We start from the raw sequence: 23,087 nt of genomic DNA on the forward strand, positions 1-23,087 counted from the left end.
ACTAACACACACACATACACACTATAGACCTCCACTACACACTAACACACACACACACACACTATAGACCTCCACTACACACACACACACACACACACACACACACACACACTATAGACCTCCACTACACACTGACACACTGACTAACTAGTTATTTAACCCCTTGGTGACCAGCTGGTTGGTACCAGTGACCCGTGGCTGTGAGATCTCTGATAATAAATCTGGACCTTGAACGCCTCGCTGGCTCTCATTGTGTTGTGTTTCAGGCAGCTTATCTCAGAGCTCATATCTGCAGCGTTGCACCTGCAGCTGATTCCAGTTTTCAATGCACCCTTTCAGGAATGTACAGTATGTTCTGCTCTGATATCGGCCGGGCAGGAAGTAGAAACTCTCCTGCAGCTGCTGGGAGGTCTGAGGGTCTGTAACCCTGAGTGATTCAAGGCTGGACGGGAACACAAACACCGATCTGGTGATTTAAAAGCTTTAATTTTGATGTGACGGTTCAGCAAACAGTCTGTACTTTGGTGACTTGGTTTATTTTTAGCAGGAGGAAATAATTTTTATATAATTTAGTTTGTTCTGTATAACCAAGGCGGCAGCAGCAGCAGCAGCTCCTGTGTCCTGTTCTCTAAAATCCCTGTTTTAGTGAATGTAGTCTGGTGTGTGTGCAGAGAGCGATAGAACGGCTGTTTGTGGTTAAATCAAAAGGATCTTCCAGGTCTCTCTCTGTAGGGATCCTTTCCATGATGCTGTCACACACTTAGAATAACACTCTATCTATATATCAATCTATTTTTGTCATATAATGTATCACACTATTCAAAGCTACCAGACTCCATTGACAAAAGCTGAAATTTTAACTTGGAGTTTCTGGTCTACCTCTGCACAAATTCATAAGTTTGTTTGTGTTATTATGTTATGGAAATATTGCGTTGGGTCTGAACTAACCCTTTATAACACCAAGGTCACACAATAACACAAACAAACTAATAGAAGGAGAGAAAACAGCTCTTGTGTCCTGTGAGCTAAAATCCCTGTTTTAGTGAATGTAGTCTGGTGTGTGTGCTGTTTGTGGTTAAACCAAAAGGATCTTCCAGGTCTCTCTCTGTAGGGATCCTTTCCATGATGCTGTCACACACTTAGAATAACACTCTGAGCCTGTCAGTGGATCAAACAAGCTCTTTTAGTGGACCTACTGTGATCAGGTGCAGTTGTCCCAAAGGATCACGTTGCAGCCATTGCAGCCCGTTTGGTGGCTGCTGGCTGAGGTGATCTACTGGACCAGTTCCAACACTTTTAGCACCCACCAGTCATTTAGACAGCAAAATATGTACAAAGGGGACCAAGTTAAACATACTTGAGTTATTCTTCAATATAATTTATTATGAGGCTTTACAGTACAAAGGTTTAAGCAAACACTGAATGAACTGAATTTCCCAGAATACAGGAAACTAGTATGATTTATTGTTAATTCTTTATTTTAAATGCTTCTAATTTAAGTTGGTGTTTTTGCAGCCTCTGAATCCTCAGTATAAAAAAAAAAAAAAGAATCTCAAGATAAGTTTCCTATTCAGTTTTTTGCTGTACAGAGGTTTCTTTGGCTTCCCCTGCAGATGTCTGTGTCTTGTTACAGTAAAGACTTCTGCAGAGATCCATGCGCTCATCATTTTTACCTCCAGAAATGTTGGTTTATCTTTACGGCCCTGCCCTCTGACCCCGAACACAACACCACCACCCCCTCCTCCGCAGCCAGAGGAAACACTGACACCGCAGAGAAGCGAGGAGAGCTGGATTAAAGCGTCATCCATCACTGTTCGATTCACCAAACACAAACCAGATGAAAGCAGCGACAAGAAAGTGAACCGGCCGCACTTTGAAACGCCGCCATGTTACATCACTGCTCCGCTCTCACCCGCTCCGGCTTGTTTGACGTCTCGTTGCGCCACATCGGCGCTCTTTGGCTCTTTCACAATAAAAGCATTAAATAAGACCAGAGGAGTGATGCTGCGTCAGGAAACATGCTTCCCTCCCTGGATCCTCTTACCTCCTCCATCATGCCACAGCCGTACAGACCGAGCGGACTCTCATTTGGCTTCCATTACGCTGATATTTGAAATCTAAGCCCGTCTAAGTCTGTCAGGCAGAATATTCCTGCTCTCGTAGATCAGAAAATGACCCAGTTTTTTCATTTGTGGTGCACAAAATGAGCTGTGATTTACTGTATGTTAAGAAAAACTCAATTTATTGATGATTTGTCTTTATTAATTTTCATGGGCAACATTTTGAAAGTAGGCTTAAGGATGATTCTGGTGTTACAAAACCTGGGAATTACTGGTAGGTACCAAAAGTGTTGGAATTGGTCCAGTAGATCAGAGTGTTATTCTAAGTGTGTGACAGCATTATGGAAAGGATCCCTACAGAGAGAGACCTGGAAGATCCTTTTGGTTTAACCACAAACAGCCATTATATCGCTCTCTGCACACACACCAGACTACATTCACAAAAACAGGGATTTTAGCTCACAGAGCACAGGAGCTGCTGCTCTGCTGCTGCCTCCATCAGTTAGTTTGTTTGTGCTAATATGTGACCTTTGTGTGTTAAAGGGTTGGTTGAGATCAACAGAATATTTATGTAACACATAATAACGCAAACAAACTAATTAGCTGAGGCAACAACTGGAACAACAGCTCCTGTGTTCTGTGAGGTAAAATTGTTAGTTTTGTCAATGGAGTCTGGTAGCTCTGAGGAGAGCAAAGGGAAAGAGAGAACGTCTTAGGTTCAGAGGCGGTCACCTTCCTCACATTAATGATACATGATATAACAGCCGTTATATCGCTCTCCGCACACACCAGACTCCATTAACAAAAGCAATAATTTTACTGTGCAGAACACAGGAGTTGCTCATCCACTGCTGCTTTTCTAGACCTTTAAGATTATTTTCGTTGAACAAGAAAAGGCGTTTATATTATTCTCTTCTCTCCGCCTCTGGAAGCACATTTCCGCTCGCTGCAGGAGGAGATGTCACAGGGATTGTTTCCGCTTTATCCCGACGCTGGTGGAGAGTCTATTAATGAGAAGCAGGTGGGAGACACGTGGCTCCTCTGGTGTTTTCAGGTCTATTTGACCACAGATTTCATAAACAGAGAGCCAGAAGTGCCGTGGTGACTTTTTAAAAATATGCAAAACTGCACATCCAGTAGTTATTCCAGCATCTTTGCACCAACTGTCTTCACAGTTTCATTTAAAAGAAAACTCCAGTTCTTCTATGGCAACAGTCTCTGAGGTTTAATTTCCTTTGCGGAGGAGCAGATCTGACAAGACGAGCATGTCAGAATCATTTATCAGTAGCTATAAAATAAAGTATTGACAGTATTAACATCAGTCAGTCCCTTTTCTCCACTCAGAACTAATTAAAAACTCATCAGAGATAAAAGTAATAAAAGTAATATTCTACAATACAAACCCACCCACATTCTTTTAAATGTCCTGTTTTAATGATCTTGTTCTTGTGTGTTGATAAATGCTGACATCAGCTGTTCAGCCTGGAGATCCAGTTGATGAATGACAGGAAACTTCCCGTCGTAACTTCTCTGAAACAGACCAACCACACAGATGACCCTCCATCCCTCGCCGCGCTAACCCCCCCATCCCACACACGGCCGTCCTCTGGCAGGTCAGACCCGTTTAACCCGCCCACGTCACCTCAGCCGGTGACGAGCTGTCGTCGCCTGACCTGACAGCTCTGACTCACGCTGTGTTGTTTGCTCGGCCGAGCTGGGGGGCGTTTTATTTTGAAGGGTCGTAGGTCATCAGGGGTCGTTGGAATGGAGGAAGAAAGGTGGTGTCGGTGACGGCGTTAAACGTGACTCTCGGGATGCTTCCAGTGGTGATTAACAAGGTTTTGGTAATTTTTTAAACATGTTCTATCTCTTTAGTGTTAATTCATTGTTTGTCCCGTTAGTCGCCTCGTTTCAGATCTCTGGATCACTAATTACGTCTCTTTTCTCCAATGATACCTGCAACAAAGTTTATTTAAAATGGCACCTTTCAAGAGCAGAGACGACATAAAGTGCTTCACAAGCTAAAATACACACAGACATAAAACACGATGATAAATTATAAAAAATTACAACAAAAAAATGACACCAAGGCCAGATGGGTTTTTAGCTGCTTTTCATGAGTGTTCACAGTGTCAGTCAATCTTTATTTATATGGCACCAATTCATAAAAAACTAAGAAATATTATCTTGGCAAAACCCATTCTTAAGTCACTAACAGACGAGAGAAAACTATTTAGATCTATCTTAGACAATTTATCAACGTTGCTCTCTTCAAAGGTACCAGACTCCATTGACAAAAACAGTGATTTAATCAAGCAGAAAAACAGGAGTCGCTGCTCTACTGCTGCCTCAGTTGGTTAGTTTGTTTGCCTTACTGTGCATTACACAAATATTGTGTTGATTCGAACTTTCATTTTGAAACACAAAAGTCACATAATAACACAAACAAACTAAGCTGAAGCAGCAGTAGACTCCTGTCACCTACGAGGTAAAATTACTATTTTTGTCAATGGAGTTTGGTGGCTATGAATCAACTGTGACACATACTGTTATTTTTTAATATATTAATGTGAGAAAGGTTGCAGCATCTGAACTGAAGCTGTTTTCTCTTTCTCTTCACTGTCTTCAAAGACACCAAACTCCATTGACAAAAGCAGTAATTTTACCTTTCAGAAAACGGGAGTTGCTGGTCTGCTGCTGCCTTAACCGGTTAGCTTGTTTGTGTTATTGTGTGTAATATAAATGTTGCGTTGATCCGAACAAGTCCTTTAAAACACCAAAGTCACACAATAATACAAATGAGGCAGCAGTGAACTCCTGTGATCTGTGAGGTAAAATTACTGTTTTTGTCAATGGAGTCTGGTGGCTATGAATGAATCATGATACATTACTATGACTGTCATATATATTTAGGTAGGGAAGGTTACTGGCCTTCCTCTGGTTATAGGTCCATAAGTCCATTAAAGTTGACTTATTTGTCATTTCCACTCAGGTTATTTTTTTATTGTTTTGATTTTTATTGACGACGTTGTGCCAGAGCCATAAAAAAACGTAGATGCAACTATAAAGTTGTTTTTAATTTAATGTGCCAAAGCAGTATGTAGCTTCATGCACACGGACGCAGTAAAGGAGGGAATAGAAATAAATAAAAACACAAACTGTGAGTCTTTTCCCTCTGAAACTACGGGGGTGACTGCAGGGTCACAGAGTGTATTTGTCCTGCTCTTTATTCCTTTCTAGCCCTCTTCAAGCGTTCCCGTCCAGCTCTTTGTTATTCCACCCGCCCGTCCTCCATCAGAGCCTCGGCTGTCGTCGCCCGGCGTGACCTCGGGTTAAAGAAACCGCGGTCAACACAAACCGTGGACTGCTGGAGCCAAACACGTCAGTTTGTCTGATGAATAGCTTCATGCGGCGCGAGTAAGGCGAGTCTGTAAACCCCAGTTTGTCCGTTCCTGTGGTCCCTGACGAGATAAATCTTAATTATTAAAGACTTTTATTACTCTGTCTGTGTGAACGTAGTCTGTATAACAAGCAAATAATCAAACACCCAGAAATGCAGCAAAGAAGAAAACTGTTAGTGAGGATGTTAACTTTTCTGGTTTAAAAATGCTTTTAAATTTTGACTTTTTTATGAAGAAGGAAATCCCTCCGACGTTTGTTAAGTTTTAGGAAACTTCTTAGTAAATTATAAAGAAATTCTGCACCCGTAAAATAAAACATTAGCAGTAAAACCTAATTTATTATAATTTAGAGTCGACGTATTATCCTGGTTAACATCTATTATGTAATTAGGAGAAGTAATTAAGAGAAATTAGTTGCAAAACAGGACAGAAGCTTCAGGATATTTCTTCTTTTAGCGAGTTAGTGTAAATCCATGTGCATATTTTAATGTCACCTTGATCAGATTTCTGTTGAAGAAAAAAAAAAAGTTAACCGACAAATCTGAAAAGCTTCTGCTTGTAGTGACGAGCTTTATTACAACTAACAGCCTGGTTGGATACAGAAAACATCTGCACGTGTTTATTAGCGTTTAATCAAAACCACAATCTTTAACCTTAAAGCTGCGAAATTCGGACCAAAAAAACAGCCAGAATTAGAGAAACACGTCGGTAGCGGACACTTCATACATGAAGGAAAATGTTCGTGACTGCAATCACAGACCTGTTTTAATCACTGTTTTCTTTGCTAACGTGAGAAGATGAGCTGTGATTCAGGCTCTAACGTGTGCTAGCGTTAGCGACATGAACATATAATTAGCTGCAGCCTCTTAAAGTTAGCAGAAGGCTAAACTGTTAGCAGAAGGCTGAACTGTTAGCAAAACGCTAAACTGTTAGCAGAAGGCTGAACTGTTAGCAAAACGCTAAACTGTTAGCAGAAGGCTGAACTGTTAGCAGAACGCTAAACTGTTAGCAGAAGGCTGAACTGTTAGCAAAACGCTAAACTGTTAGCAGAAGGCTGAACTGTTAGCAGAAGGTTGAACTGTTAGCAGAAGGCTAAACTGTTAGCAGAACGCTAAACTGTTAGCAGAAGGCTGAACTGTTAGCAGAAGGTTAGAAACTATATATTGTATAAATATAAATATAAGTAAAATCCACATTTTGTCCTTTTTTAATCACAACCAATTTCTAATTAGCCAAAAAGCAATAAAACAAACTCATTTATAATTTATTTTTATAAGATCCTATTAATTAAGACAAGATGATGGTGACAGATAAGATTTTTGTGTGAATATATCAAATATTATATGTTAAATAATACATTTTATGTGTCCCAGAAACCATTGTCAACTAAGTTACCTACTATAAGAAACCCAAGTCACATGACCTGCTCCTGATGATGTCATTTCCTCCTGATGAAGACACGTGTAATAGTATTTCACTTCATTGCTGCTGTAACAGTTTAAGAAAATGTTTCTCGGTAAGGTTTGGTTGGAGGCAGCCATTTTGATTTCAGGCCCTTTGTCTGTAACGTAGTTGACACAATAATCAATTAATATCTCCTTTTATTTAACAAATATCTAAAATCAATAATGCTTAAGCTTGGCAATTACTAAAAACACAACATTTCAGCACATTTTAATTAGGGGAATCTCTCTCTCTCTCTCTCTCTCTATATATATATATATATATATATATATATATATATATATATATACATATATATATATATATACACGTGTGGCGGCTGCAGTGTTGTTAGAGGGAACTGGTTTAACTTTCTCTTAGCCGTCACAGATCAGCGCTTCAATTACCGTCATTCACTTTCCATCTCTGTCGTTTCTTGTCATGTTTTTTTTTCTCCCTCTCTCTCCATCCTCTCTCCGTCTAATTCCTGTCATTCAATCACGCCACCGTCCTCGTCTCATCCATCTCCCCTCGTTATTGGAAGAGACTCGATCTCCTCTCGTCTCTGCTCGTCTCATTGTCAGGCGGCCGTGTTAGACTCCCCCCCCCCCCCCCCCCCCCCCCCCAAAAATAGCCCTGAAATCTAATCGGGTGAAACCAGAGAGCCTCCTGCCTCCCGCCGCCTTTCAGCCTCCGTCTCTCTGCCCGTCCACGTCCGTCACTGCGCTGCCTTTCCCGTTCGTCAGCGTCTGCGGGGAGGCGGCGTAACGAGGCCTCTGGTCCGGCCTGATAATCAGTCAGAGGCGTCTGGGTCTCACAGACGAGACCGCTTCAAACCGTTTGGGGAAAAAGATGCTGAAGCTAAAACACAAACGTAGCTGCAGCTGTTTGTTGTTCCTTATAACAAGATATTTTCACATTATTTGTTTCATCTGACCAAAAGTCCAAAATCCAGAGATTTAAATTACAGTGATTTAAGAGACCAAAACCCATAGAGAGCATTCCTGCCACAAACAAAAGGTCCTGTTAATCATTAAAATTAGCGTTTGGCTACGGTTAGCGGAAGGCTAAACTATTAGCATCGCCTGCTTTCATTGTAAATCTACATACACAGGCTAACGAACCACTGCCTAATCAATTGATATTAATTACTTGTGTGTGCCTCACAGAACTGGATTTATACACATATTTATATTTTAGGAGAGTTCACGCTTTTTTCTACCTTATTAATATGCAGTCGACTAGCACACACACACACTATAGACCTCCACTACACACTGACACACTGACTAACTAGCACACACACACACACACTATAGACCTCCACTACACACTAACACACTGACTAACTAGCACACACACACTATAGACCTCCACTACACACTGACACACTGACTAACTAGCACACACACACACTATAGACCTCCACTACACACTAACACACTGACTAACTAGCACACACACACACACTATAGACCTCCACTACACACTGACACACTGACTAACTAGCACACACACACACTATAGACCTCCACTACACACTAACACACTGACTAACTAGCACACACACACACACTATAGACCTCCACTACACACTGACACACTGACTAACTAGCACACACACACACACTATAGACCTCCACTACACACTAACACACTGACTAACTAGCACACACACACACACTATAGACCTCCACTACACACTAACACACTGACTAACTAGCACACACACACTATAGACCTCCACTACACACTGACACACTGACTAACTAGCACACACACACACTATAGACCTCCACTACACACTAACACACTGACTAACTAGCACACACACACACACTATAGACCTCCACTACACACTGACACACTGACTAACTAACACACACACTATAGACCTCCACTACACACTAACACACTGACTAACTAGCACACACACACACACTATAGACCTCCACTACACACTGACACACTGACTAACTAGCACACACACACACTATAGACCTCCACTACACACTAACACACTGACTAACTAGCACACACACACACACTATAGACCTCCACTACACACTGACACACTGACTAACTAACACACACACTATAGACCTCCACTACACACTGACACACTGACTAACTAGCACACACACACACTATAGACCTCCACTACACACTAACACACTGACTAACTAGCACACACACACACACTATAGACCTCCACTACACACTAACACACTGACTAACTAGCACACACACACACTATAGACCTCCACTACACACTGACACACTGACTAACTAGCACACACACACTATAGACCTCCACTACACACTGACACACTGACTAACTAGCACACACACACTATAGACCTCCACTACACACTAACACACTGACTAACTAGCACACACACACTATAGACCTCCACTACACACTGACACACTGACTAACTAGCACACACACACTATAGACCTCCACTACACACTAACACACTGACTAACTAGCACACACACACACTATAGACCTCCACTACACACTGACACACTGACTAACTAGCACACACACACTATAGACCTCCACTACACACTGACACACTGACTAACTAGCACACACACACTATAGACCTCCACTACACACTAACACACTGACTAACTAGCACACACACACTATAGACCTCCACTACACACTGACACACTGACTAACTAGCACACACACACTATAGACCTCCACTACACACTCACACACTGACTAACTAGCACACACACACTATAGACCTCCACTACACACTGACACACTGACTAACTGGCACACACACTATAGACCTCCACTACACACTCACACACTGACTAACTAGCACACACACACTATAGACCTCCACTACACACTGACACACTGACTAACTGGCACACACACACTATAGACCTCCACTACACACTCACACACTGACTAACTAGCACACACACACTATAGACCTCCACTACACACTGACACACTGACTAACTGGCACAGGTGCCGGCTCTTACTATCTATCCAACTGTTTTTTTAAATATCCTCCCTCACCGTGTGATGACCCTGTTTACCTGCTCTCTAACTGAATCTGGCCAGCGTGTGATGAAAGAGCGTCGGCGTCTGCGGCCAAACCAGATTTGTCAGCCTTTTCTAATCTTTGATTTTATAAGCGTCGGGCCGGACGGCGCTCGGCTGAGGTGAACGTGGTTACCAGGCAACAGGTTTCAGCGGCTCGTCTGTCTGAGCGTTAATGCCGTCAAACGGGGATCAGCAGGCTGTGAAAGAGACAAACGACCAGCAAACCAAACCAGGACTCCAGTTCATGGAAGACACAAAGAAACAAGAGCTGCAGAGGGAGGGTTTGTCAAGCAAGCTGTCATCGTGTTTCAATCAATCAATCTTTATTAATAACAGCGTTCTCTCAGACTGTTTCCATAAAGAGCAGCTCAGAACAAACTCTTTAATTACAGACCAAAGATTCAGGAATCCTCACAGAGCAGCATCAGATATTAGATTAGGAAACAGTGGAGGAAGAACTCCCCTTTAACAGCAAAAACTCCCCTTTAACAGAACTAACTCCCCTTTAACTGGAAGAATTCCCCTTAAACAGCAAAAACTCCCCTTTAACAGAACTAACTCCCCTTTAACTGGAGGAATTCCCCTTAAACAGCAAAAACTCCCCTTTAACTGGAAAACTCCCCTCTAACTGGAAGAAATCCCCTTAAACAGCAAAAACTCCCCTTTAACTGGAAGAGTTCCCCTTTAACAGGAAGAACTCCCCTTTAACAGGAAGAATTCCCCTTTAACAGAACTAACTCCCCTTTAACTGGAAGAATTCCCCTTAAACAGCAAAAACTCCCCTTTAACAGGAAGAACTCCCCTCTAACTGGAAGAAATCCCCTTAAACAGCAAAAACTCCCCTTTAACTGGAAGAGTTCCCCTTTAACAGGAAGAATTCCCTTTTAACAGGAGAAACTCCCCTTTAACAGCAAAAACTCCCCTTTAACTGGAAAACTCCCATTTAACTGGAAGAATTCCCCTTAAACAGCAAAAACTCCCCTTTAACAGGACGAACTCCCTTTTAACGGGAAGAATTCCCCTTAAACAGCAAAAACTCTCCTTTAACAGGAGAAACTCCCCTTTAACTGGAAGAGTTCCCCTTTAACAAGAAGAACTCCCCTTTAACAGGAAGAATTCCCCTTTAACAGCAAAAATTCCCCTTTAACAGGAGAAACTCCCCTTTAACTGTAAGAACTCCCCTTTAACAGGATAAATTCCCCTTTAAGAGCAAAAACTCCCCTTTAACTGGAGAAACTCCCCTTTAAATGCAAAAACTCCCCTTTAACAGAGCTAATTCCCCTTTAACAGCAGAAACACCCCTTTAAATGCAAAATCTCCCTTTAACAGCAAAAACTCCCCTTTAACTGGAAAACTCCCCTTTAAATACAAAAACTCCCCTTTAACAGAGCTAATTCCCCTTCTACAGCAGAAACACCCCTTTAAATGCAAAATCTCCCCTTTAACAGCAAAAACTCCCCTTTAACAGGAGAAACTCCCCTTTAACTGGAAAACTCCCCTTTAAATACAAAAACTCCCCTTTAACAGAGCTAATTCCCCTTTAACAGCAGAAACACCCCTTTAAATGCAAAATCTCCCCTTTAACAGCAAAAACTCCCCTTTAAATGCAAAAACTCCCCTTTAACAGGAGGAACTCCCCTTTAACTGGAAGAACTCCCCTTTAACAGCAGAAACTCCCCTTTAAATGCAAAATCTCCCCTTTAACAGCAAAAACTCCCCTTTAACTGGAGAAACACCCCTTTAACAGGACAAACTCCCCTTTAATTGGAAAAACTCCCCTTTAACTGGAGAAATTCCCCTTCAACAGCAAAAACTCCCCTTCAACTGGAAAAACTCTCCTTTAACAGGAGAAATTCCCCTTTAAAAGGAAAAACTCCCCTTTAACAGAACTTACTCCCCTTTAAATGCAAAAACTCCCCTTTAACAGAACTAATTCCCCTTTAACAGGAGGAACTCCCCTTTAACAGCAGAAACACAACTTTAAATGCAAAAACTCCCCTCTAACAGCAGAACCCTGGAACAGACCCAGGCTCAGAGGGGGGGGGTGCACACCAATCAACAGCCATAATAATAATAAGATCAACTGTAGAGCTGACAGCAGGACTGTGACTAATAATGATCAATAAGGTGACAGTGAAAAACATGACAATAGTTCATGTTGCTGATCGTCGGCCGCCAGAGGAGACGTCAAAGTCCCGCCCACGACGTCTGACTGACAGGTGATCTCAGGTAAAGAAAGGCCACAACAGTCGGCTCTCAGCAACAAACAGGAAGTCAGAATGAGCTGAAGAATTAAATCACAGAATCTAACCCAGCGTCCCTGAAACCACCTCTGACTGTCTGAGGTTCATGAACTCAGCACAGGATCCAGGATAGTTGTAAATGTAGACTCCAGCGTGTAGCGGCTGAGTGAAGGAGGTCTGGACTCTGTGGAGGAGAGTCATGGTCTCAGAGACGCTGTAGAAGGACAGAACACCTGCTCTGTGGTCCAGGTACACCCCCACTCTGGAGGACCAAGGACCTGAGACGGGAGTTTGGACACTGTTGTGATAAAACTGATAACTGTTTGTGTCACAATACAGCATCCAAGATTTGTCATTGAATCCAAGTACAGAGTCTTTTGTTCTCCCGTCTCTCCTGATGCTCTTGTATGTGACGGCTACACGAAACCTCCCTCTGATCTCCACCTCCCAGTAACAACGTCCAGTCAGACTCTCTCTGCTCAGGACCTGACACCAGTCAGTGAATCTGTCTGGATGATCAGAATAAGACTGTTGTTGTTTCACTCTTGTTACTTTTCTGTTCTCCTCAGACAATAACAGATATCTATTAGCTGTGTTTGGATCCAGTGTGATCTGTTGAGCATATCTTAAGAATCCAGCTCTGGTCGTGGGCTCTGGTTGAGGCAGTAAAACGTCCACCTGAGTCACAGTCAGTGAGATGTTTGTCCAGTGGTCCCTCAGAGCGTCCTGTAGTTTCTCTCTGAGCTCTGACACAGCAGCCGTCACGTCCTCAAAGTGTCTCAGAGGACGGATGTTGATGCTGGATGAGTGTGTGTCCTCTCTGAGAGCTGGCAGTGATCTGTAGCTGTGGACAAACTGGCTGTGATCCTCTGTGTGTGAGAGCTCCTCCAGCTCAGCGTCCCTCCTCTTCAGCTCCCTGATCTCCTGCTCCAGCTCCTCCTGAAGCTCTTTGACTCGACTCACTTCGGCTTCCTGCTGGGATCTGACCTGCCGCTTCAGCTCAGAGCTCCTTCTCTCCATCAGACGGATCAGCTCGGTGAACGTCTCCTCGCCGTGCTCCACTGCTTCATCGGCAGAGCTGCAGATGTCCTCCACCTCCTGCTGGAGCTCCTTCAGGTCTTTCTCTCTGTCCTGGATCCTCTGCTGGATGTTCAGGCGACTCCTCTCCAGCTCTGTCTGCCTCTCAGTCCTCTCTGCTGCAGCTGACACTGTGTCGTGGCCTTTATGTTGGTCCAAAGAGCAGAGATAACAGATACTCTGCTGATCGGTGCGGCAGAATATCTTCATCACCTCATCGTGACGAGAGCAGATGTTCTCCTGGAGCTTCCTGGACGGCTCCACCAGCTTGTGTTTCTTTAATGCAGCCACTTCATAGTGAGGCTGCAGGTGTTGCTCACAGTAAGACACCAGACAGACCAGACAGGACTTGAGGGCTTTCAGTTTCCTCCCAGTGCAGAAATCACAGGCCACATCTTCAGCTCCAGCGTAGCAGTGATCAGCAGGAGCAGCCTGGAGTCCCGTCTTCTTCAGCTCCTCCACTAAAGCTGCTAACATGGTGTTTTTCAGCAGGACAGGCCTCGGTGTGAACGTCTGCCTGCACTGAGGGCAGCTGTACATCCTCTTCTCATCCTCTCCATCCCAGTGGGCTCTAATACAGCTCATGCAGTAGCTGTGACCACAGGGAATCGCCACCGGATCCTTCAGGAGGTCCAGACAGATCGAACAGGAGAAGGTTTCACGGTCCAGCTGGACTCCTTTCTGCGCCATTTCACCTCTCAGAGACTCAACGACTGTCTGAGTTTCACTTCCTCGTAACTGAAACCGGTTTGATCTGAACTTGTTGGTCCCACCCATCTTCAGACTGAGAGCAGGAGGAAGAGGGAGGAGTTATCAAGCTCTGACTGACTCTGAACGAGGGAGGAAAGTTCAGACTGACAGCGCTGCTCCTCTTCCTCCAGTGAAAACCTGCTTCCCTTTGAAAACACTGCAGTCTTTAGTTTTAAAGGACTTCCTGCCTCCTCAGGCTCCATATTTCTCAAACTCTTCCTCATATTCTGCTCAGTTTCATGTTGCAGCAGCAATAACTGACAAACATGACAGTAAAACTCTGCCCTCTGACTGCAGAGCGGCTTTATTCCACTTTACTGAAGAACAAGACGGACAGAAATGTTAAAAAGAGGCGACATGGAAACAGGATCATTTAGAGTTATTGCAGATTTATATCATGGCCATCAGTTTTCTTTAGCTGAACACATTTTACCTCTCTGTCACACTGAGATTGTTGCTGAACAGAAAAGGAAGCCGGCCTCGTGTTGGTAAACAGTCTTGAGCGAGCCGAGCGGCTATTTGCCGATGTTTCCTCCACATTATTTAGTGCTGCTCATATTCATATTTTGAACCCGTGAGGGGATCATACGATGCAAATCACCGGTTCAAGCCGACGGAAGCAACGAGATTCGCTTTGAAATAGTGGAGATTAACGGCTGAATGACGCCCTGGAGAGAAAGGGTTAAAACCAGGAGAAAGCAGAGAGTCTGCAGGTTAGCTGAGCAGCTCGCTCCTCCACGCCATCCAGAATGACGCTACGGTGGTCACAAGGGGACAAAACTACACATATGAGGAGCAAAAAATAAATAAAAAACATGCATCCTACAGCACATCAGCTCTGAGTGCAGGCGTCACGTGTTCACACCTTCTTAAACAGAATTTCAGACTATTTAATACATTTAAAAGCATTTTTATTAGTTAATGTGAGTTTAAGACATTTTAGGACTTTTTAAGGAGCTCTGATTTACAGATTTTTGGAGTCTGTGGTCCCACACAGGAACCATTCATGTGTGTGAATACTTAACAGAGGGTGATAGGTCACAGTCCCCAAGATGGATAACATTACCTTTGTGGCTAGCATAACGTTAGCTTTGTGGCTAGTATTACATTATCTTTGTAGCTAGCATAACGTTAGCTTTGTGGCTAGTATTACATTACCTTTGTGGCTAGCATAACGTTAGCTTTGTGGCTAGTATTACATTACCTTTGTGGCTAGTATAACATTATCTTTGTGGCTAGCATAACGTTAGCTTTGTGGCTAGTATAACATTATCTTTGTGGCTAGCATAACGTTAGCTTTGTGGCTAGTATGACATTATCTTTGTGGCTAGCATAACGTTAGCTTTGTGGCTAGTATTACATTATCTTTGTGGCTAGCATAACGTTAGCTTTGTGGCTAGCATAACGTTAGCTTTGTGGATAACAGCTGAGCCAAAGAGATCTATGAGCTGAGGGACTAGAAATGTTGATAAGTCTTATCTATGGTCTGTCTTATTTCCTGGAGGAGTCAAAAACATTTCCATTGCCTAAGAACCTAGTGGGATGGTGAAGACTGTTCCAGGTATTAGTCAGACCCTCCAGCGTTACCGGGGAAACACAGATACGGCTCATGAAAAACTTTTGGTTGGAAAACACATGAAAACATAAATGAATGGCTCTAATTTTTTCTCCTCCATTAATTCCTGATAACGAAACACCTTGTCATGCGTCATTCCTCATGTATTAGTCACTCATGGGAGCAATTTAAGCAGCAAGTCTGACTTAAAGTTATATTTAAGCCAAAGAACGGGTTTATTTTTAAACACTTGGCTCTGACGCAGACGGGAAATCGATCTCGTCACCAGACTCCATTGACAAAAACAGTAAATGTGTGAGAAAACGCTCCGGTCAACAATTAATCACTGATCATCCTCCTGTTGTGTAACTTTGATGAATTAATCCACACAGGAACCAGTCGTCATTCATGAACAGTGTTTAACAAACGTATCAGACCTCCACCCAGTGGAAGGTGTTTACCTCCCCTGCCCTAAATTAACAGTATTACTGATCACCAGATTATTTCTTTAGTTCCTGTGATGGTTAATCCTCCAGTATGTGCAGCTCTTTAATCACAATGATGGATCTGAAATGATGGAAAAGGAATCTGGAGTAGAGGAACTGATGGACTGGACAAGTCAGAGTCCAGACTAGAATCCTATCGAACAGATCTGGGATTTATTGGATTAAAAAATAGATCACACACTAATTTAATCCAAAGCAAGTCTGAGGGAACAGCTGGGAACTATTTGGAGCTCAATAACAAAAGAGACGGTGGAAAAGTCCATGAAAACAATCAGGGAGGTCAAACTAGATATTAAGATTTCTGGTTAAAACATGTGAATAAGGACTGTTTAGTTGTTCCAGTTTGTTATTTGCCTAATAAATAATAATACAATGTTTAATTTGAAACAAGTTTTTGACAGATTTCTAACATATTTGTGTTTTCTCCTTTTTATGACAGCTGGTCTGAGACACTTGTTAACCACTGTATGTGAATACTGAACGGAGGGTGATAGGTCACAGTCCCCAAGATGGAAAAGGCGTGAATGAGAGACAGAGTCAGGGAGGCAGGGGGTGGGGGGGGGGGGTAATAAGATTTCATCTGAGATAATATCCATGACAAACAGGACATGAGAGGAAGGAGGCGGGAGGAGGATCAGATTACAGCTGCCTCTCTCCGCCGTTTCCGCTCCATTAAGTAATGGACAGCCGCTTCCCACCGTGTTTGCCGGCCTGGGAATATTACAACATCTCTATTGTTAGTACTCGTCAGGGTTCAGTGCTGCACGATTCGCTCGCTCGCTGCAAACGACCATTTTGTTTGAATTGAAGTGACAGGAGCGTCCGTCCTCCTGAGACGGTGAATTCATTCACTATTTGAGTCCTGCTGTCCTGCCAAGACGACATCCTGCCGCACACGGCGTTACGACCAACAGAGCCAAGACCAACATGTTCTCCCTTTTCAAGATTCTCCTGAACAACCCTCTCAGCTCGTCCTGAGGGATCCTGAGGCGTTCCCAGTCCAGATGAGATATATAATCCCTCCAGTGAGTGCTGGACGTAACCACAAGACCTCCACTGGCTCCTTTCGATCCGAGTGCCGGTTTCTTCCTCACCGTTGGGCCCGTAGAGCATGACCCCGTGCGGCTCTTCTAGGATTCAAGGATTCAAAGCGTTTATTAGCATGTGTACAGAAACAGGTTTCCCTGCACAATGAAAATCTTACTTTGCCGTCCACACTGAATGCCAAAGAGTTTAAAAAAGTAAAAAAGAAGAGGATAAAATATAAAATATAAACTACCATTGCTAATATATTTACAAAATGTGCAACTTTATTAACATAAAGTAAAGTAAATGTGCAAATTCTAGACTCTCCAAACGTTATCAGTTGTCGCAGGTTGTGATCTGCTGATTTTCAGGCGTCTCCTTCACAGAAAAAGTGGAAGACGGTGTGTTTTGGGCCCAATGGCACCACGTGGCAGACGCCAGTGTTGTAGTCATACGGTTTGTGAATGGTTTTTCTTTTCTCCAGCCCCCTACAGCCCTCAGGACAAAAGCAGCACAGATGATGACACAAACTGTTTCTAAATGAAGCTGCAGACTTTGCCTTTTAATTTGGACGACTTGTGGGATGTAGAGAAATCCCTGTCAGCGTGAATTTATATAACAATCAATCACTCAAGTCTTGTTTGTTCATTTTGAGCCTTCAGACTGCGGCCGCCTGACTGAGCTGCACTCCAGGCGGCGCCGCCACCTCAAACCCACCGGCATTTTCTGATGAAAGGTGTTCGAGTCGTGACTGAACTGCAATTAGAGAGCTCGTTATGGCATCCCCGAGCTTTGTTCCTCCAGCGCAGCCAGAACAGAAACCAATTTTCATCAGGGCTTCTTATGCTCTTGCAGCTGCTGTGATTGTTCCATCTGTGTCGCTGAGCTCCATCTGTGTGTGACAGCACAGGTCCCATTCACAGAAGGCTCCATTTTCTCCAACTGGCAGCTCACAGAGCACAAATCTGAGCGGTGATCAATCTGTAGTGGCAGATTTGTAAATGCAGAGCAGGTTTTGAGAGGCCAGACAAGCTGCTTGTATACATTCTGCAAATGATGCATTCAGTTCCACCTTAAAGGGGACATATGGTGCAAAAAGCACATTTTAAAGTCTTTTTGACATCGTCCCCGGTGTGTCCACAGACCCTCGGACTTTGATTTAAGAGCATCCACTCTCTCTCCTTCTCCGTCTTTCACCATCTTCACATCCACCAGACTCCATTGAAAAAAACACTAATTTTATCTTGCAGAACACAGGCATGTAACAGAGTCTTCTCATCGCTGTCGTGGACTCGTCCTCCAGCAGGTAACGCCAGTCTGGTAGCGTGTTCGTGTGTTGTAGCCGAGCGGCTTCGGAGGGAAGCCTGACGGATATTTTCTCGTGTATACTAGAAAAATCTCGTTACTCTCGCTCTGAAACAGATGGGAGATCGGTCTCTTCACAGCCACCAGACTCCATTGACAAAAACAGTAAATGTGTGAAAAAACGCTCCGGTCAACGTGAGCGTTAACAATTAATCACTGATCATCCTCCTGTTGTGTAACATTGATGAATTAGATATCAGCGTCATGATTGATTGATAGGAATGTTAAAATCCCCACAGCTGTGTAATGAAAGCACAGCTGGTTAAACTGCACTTCCTCATTCCTCTCATTGACAGGTGTGATGATTGTGGGGCGGGACACGGGTATCCGTATGCTAACAGCTATTTATGACAAACTGTGATAGTTCAAATGAGGCTCACGCAGGTGCGCCCGTTCCACAATGATTAAGAAAACAGATCCAGGCGTATGTGCTGCTTTATAAATCTGACAACATGAATGTGCAGCCTTCACACAGCTGCAGGCGTGAAACAACACAGAGCTTTAGCTTTAGCTTTAGCAACAAATCTTGTATGCCACAGACACCACTCTTTTTAGTCTTTTTTGGGGGGATTTATTAGTTCCAGTTGTAAGAATTTCAACAAATATAACAAAAACTGGGCAGCACAGTGGTTAACAACGTTGGAGAAGCTATCAGAAATAGCTGATTTCGAACAAATCCATTCAACATTATCCCGCCATCTCCCTTCAGGCTTTCCTCCAAAGCCGCTCCACAACTACACATCAACGCTGCCTGCTGAACGTTATAGCTGGAGGACGAGTCCCTCATTCATTCTGTCCTCAGCCACTTACTGACAGTATCTCTTAGCTTGTTGATAAAATTACTGGTTTTGTCAATGGAGTCTGGTGGCTGTGAAGAGAGCGATTTAACAACTGTTTCAGAGCAAGAGTAGCAAGAACCAGGAAATATCCCACCCTTCCTTCACACTTTCCTCCGCTACAACACACGAACACGCTGCCGGACTGACGTTACTGCTGGAGGACGAGTCCATGACAGTGAGGAGGAGACTCTGTTTTCATTCTGCAAGATAAAATTAGAGTTTTTTTCAAAGGAGTCTGGTGGATGTGAAGAGTGATTTAACAGCTGTTTCAACGGCTGAGAGCCTCCCCCAGCTTTTCGGTCCGACATGTAGACACAGGTAAAAAACCCAAAAAAAACAGGCAGGCAGGTACTTGTCCTGCCGATGGGGTTATTACAGCCAACAGACACTCAATTGTTTTTGTTCTTTGTCAAACTATTTCAGTTATTGATTGCTGTCGGGCTGGTATGAGAATTTAAACAAATAAAACAAAAAGAGCTGCGAAAATAAGTTGCAGATCCTGCTGTTACACGAAAACATGCTGTAATTACATCTGGGTTTTAGTTTTGTACAAAAATACATTTCAGAGTTTATCTGATGGTGACATGTGGCTGCAGCAGTCTGAGCCAATCAAATCATCACAAAGCGCCCGAAGCACAAAGAGGAAATCCACTTGATTTGATTAACTGCTGAAGCCTCGTATCGTCCTCACATGAACGTAATAACAACTTAACAAGCGTTTTGTCCCCAGTCCCCTACAAGAGGGAGGGATCTCTAGTATTAGCAGGAGGAAAGATTACACCGGCGCCGAACGGCTGCACCTGACCATCACGAAGCTGTCGGTGAAGCTCCGTCCTGGTGCGATCCATCAGCTTAACATCTGTGTAAAACCCGAAAGGTGAAGGTCAGACGTGGGACAGGTGTGGATTTAAAGACGTTTTGCTACAAGGATAAATCCTCAGTTATCCGAAGGAGTGGAGCCAAATCTGGTTTTCACCAAATTAGAGTTTGCTCTGCTAAAGAGATGCTGCGTAGTCGGCTGCACCAGGATTAAATCCCACTTTGCTGATCTCACATTTGTTTACCTGCCAGGTCCTGAAAGAGATCCTGATAGAAGGACATGCTAACGACATGCTAATGCTACATGCTAACACCGTATACTGGTGTGCGCTGCTGGTTTGAAATGAGCCACCTCTGTTTCTGTATTCTTTCATGAATACAGCTGTAGCCTGATGTTAGCTTTAGGGTGGGGCTAGCTTGCTAGCTTTAAGTTTTTTGTTTTTTTTCAAGGATGTTCATGATAACCACAAGCCAATGTTACATTTAAGCATTTATAACTGTTATGATAACTTGTAGAGACTTAAATCTAAAGGTGGCCATGTTTTTGGCTTTGGAGTGACAAGTACGCAAAAATTGATAATGGACTCGATCACATCATTACACTCTGATTTGTTTCTCTGATTTAAGGACAGTGACGTAGCCGCGTAGCTAACTAGCCTTGTTGTTAAACATCCTGGGAAATTACTGGAAAATACTGTTTGTAAGCCATACGCTGAGTTATTTATGTAGAATCTTGCTTGCATCAGTTAGCTATGTGGCTAGCATAAGTTAGCATTTTTGGCTTGCATAACATTAGCTTTGTGGCTAGCATAAATTAGCTTTTTGGCTAGTATAACATTAGCTTTGTGGCTATCATAAGTTAGCATTTTGGCTAGTATAACATTAGCTTTGTGGCTAGCATAACATCAGCTTTGTGGCTAGCATAAGTTAGCATTTTGGCTAGTATAACATTAGCTTTGTGGGTAGCATAAGTTAGCATTTTGGCTAGTATAACATTAGCTTTGTGGGTAGCATAAAGTTAGCTTTGTGGCTAACAGCTGAGCCAAAGAGATCTAGACTAGAAATGTTGATAAGTCGTATCTATGGTCCGTCCTATTTCCTGGAGGAATGAAAAACGTTTCTGTTTTGGTTGGAAAACACATGAAAACATAAATGAATGGCTCTAATTTTTTCTCCTCCATTAATTCCTGATAACGAAACACCTTGTCATGCGTCATTCCTCATGTATTAGTCACTCACAGGAGCAATTTAAGCAGCAAGTCTGACTTAAAGTTATATTTAAGCCAAAGATCGGGTCTATTTTTAAACACTTGGCTCCTGACAGAATCAAAATCCAACCACTGAAACACTTAAGCACACACTGTGACCCACGTCCTCATGAAAATGGATCAATCAACCGAGGACCAGCAGCGTTTCTGACCTGTGTGAGTCACAGCCTTCAGTCTCAGTCTCGACCGGCTCGTTATCGGACTAAAAAAATCTGCCAGAGTTGTCGCGTCCTGTTTTTCTTCTCTCACTGGTGAAGGCAGAAGTCACACACACACACACACACACACACACACACACACACATATTCCTGGAAAGCGATGCATTCACAGTCACAGTCACGTTACTGTGTGTGTGTGTGTGTGTGTGTGTGTGTAAACATACAGTATATTTATGACGGTAATAAACCTCTCAGCTCTGACATTTCAGCTGCCCCCCCTCGTCCAATGAGCTCGTCTCTAAATGTCACAATCCATCCATCCATCCTTTTCTGCTTCAGCTGTTGTTGTGTGAGTTCATTTAGTTCCTGAAACGAATCCAAACCAAAGCAAGATTCAAACTCGAGCACTTAATTCCCATTTAAGAGTTTGTACTTAATATAAACAGCAAAACTAGAACCAATAAGATACAAAGATGGGAGAGCCGGGGCTAATGATTGTGCTAACTGGGCTAGTGCAAGTGCTAACAGGGGGCTACTGCCTGTGCTAATTGTGGCTATGGCCTGTGCTAACTGGGGCTACCGCCTGTGCTAATTGTGGCTAGTGCTTGTGCTAACTGGGGCTACTGCCTGTGCTAATTGTGGCTATGGCCTGTGCTAACTGGGGCTAAGGCCTGTGCTAACTGGGGCTAAGGCCTGTGCTAACTGGGGCTAGTGCTTGTGCTAACTGGGGCTACTGCCTGTGCTAATTATGGCTAGTGCTTGTGCTAACTGGGTCAGCCAATCAGTGTTGAGATTCCCCCCAGGGATACATTCACTGAAGCCCTCTCTGTGGGAAATCACAGCTCTCTGAAACTTTTTGGCTCAAGTTGAATATTTCCAACTTAATTGGAACGTGAATTTGCCTGATTTTGCATCACTCACGTCCTTTTTGCGTCGCCTGCCGCAATTTCACATCTTCTCAGGTCTGTTTGCGTCTTCGCTGGAAACATTCCCTTTGTGTTCGCTGGACGATCATACGTCACGTGAGGAAATAAAACAAAAGAAATCCCGTAAAACCAGCCCTTCGATCACGTGCACCACTGTGCTGGACGACACAGAGTTCATCTCATGTCGTTCCCGTTTTATACTTCATGCCGTGTTTTAAAAAATATATAGATTTATCTGACTTGTTTGCTTGTGTTGTTTTCTTGTGTGACCTCTCCAGCTAATCAGTGCCTGCTCTCTCCTCATCCATAATTACATTGTTGCTATGGAGACGAGCCACACACACACACACACACACACACACACCGTCTAACATCTAACTGGCTGTAATTTGCCTCTGATGGCTGTATTAATGTTTTCCACCGTCCACCTCTCCTCCTCTCCCTCTTACTTCAGGCTGTGCTTTTTTTTTTTTTTTTTAAAGTTTTTAAACTCACTGAACTAAAGATGTGATTTGCTGAAATTGCCGGTTATCATAACACGGCTCTGATGAACCGGAGAAAAGGTCGATTTGCCG

The 23,087-nt window shown here is 43.3% G+C and overlaps 2 protein-coding genes across 2 annotated transcripts in view; one reads left to right on the forward strand and one right to left on the reverse strand.

Annotated features, from left to right (window-relative positions):
• npr1b (natriuretic peptide receptor 1b) overlaps nt 1–23,087 on the forward strand; it is a 92,010-nt gene that overhangs the window by 40,722 nt on the left and 28,201 nt on the right. The gene's annotated exons all lie outside the window — the stretch shown is intronic.
• LOC139205750 (tripartite motif-containing protein 16-like) lies at nt 11,962–14,018 on the reverse strand. The gene has a single exon (XM_070836047.1). It carries the CDS (start codon nt 13,988–13,990, stop codon nt 12,287–12,289), a length of 1,704 nt encoding a protein of 567 aa, XP_070692148.1. The 5' UTR covers nt 13,991–14,018; the 3' UTR covers nt 11,962–12,286.

The sequence above is a fragment of the Pempheris klunzingeri genome, chromosome 8, assembly GCF_042242105.1.
Source record: "Pempheris klunzingeri isolate RE-2024b chromosome 8, fPemKlu1.hap1, whole genome shotgun sequence".
Lineage (NCBI taxonomy): Eukaryota > Metazoa > Chordata > Actinopteri > Acropomatiformes > Pempheridae > Pempheris > Pempheris klunzingeri.

Excerpts from the sequence above, each read along its gene's own strand:
- LOC139205750 (XM_070836047.1), bottom strand. The coding sequence starts at position 13,990 with ATGGCGCAGAAAGGAGTCCAGCTGGACCGTGAAACCTTCTCCTGTTCG.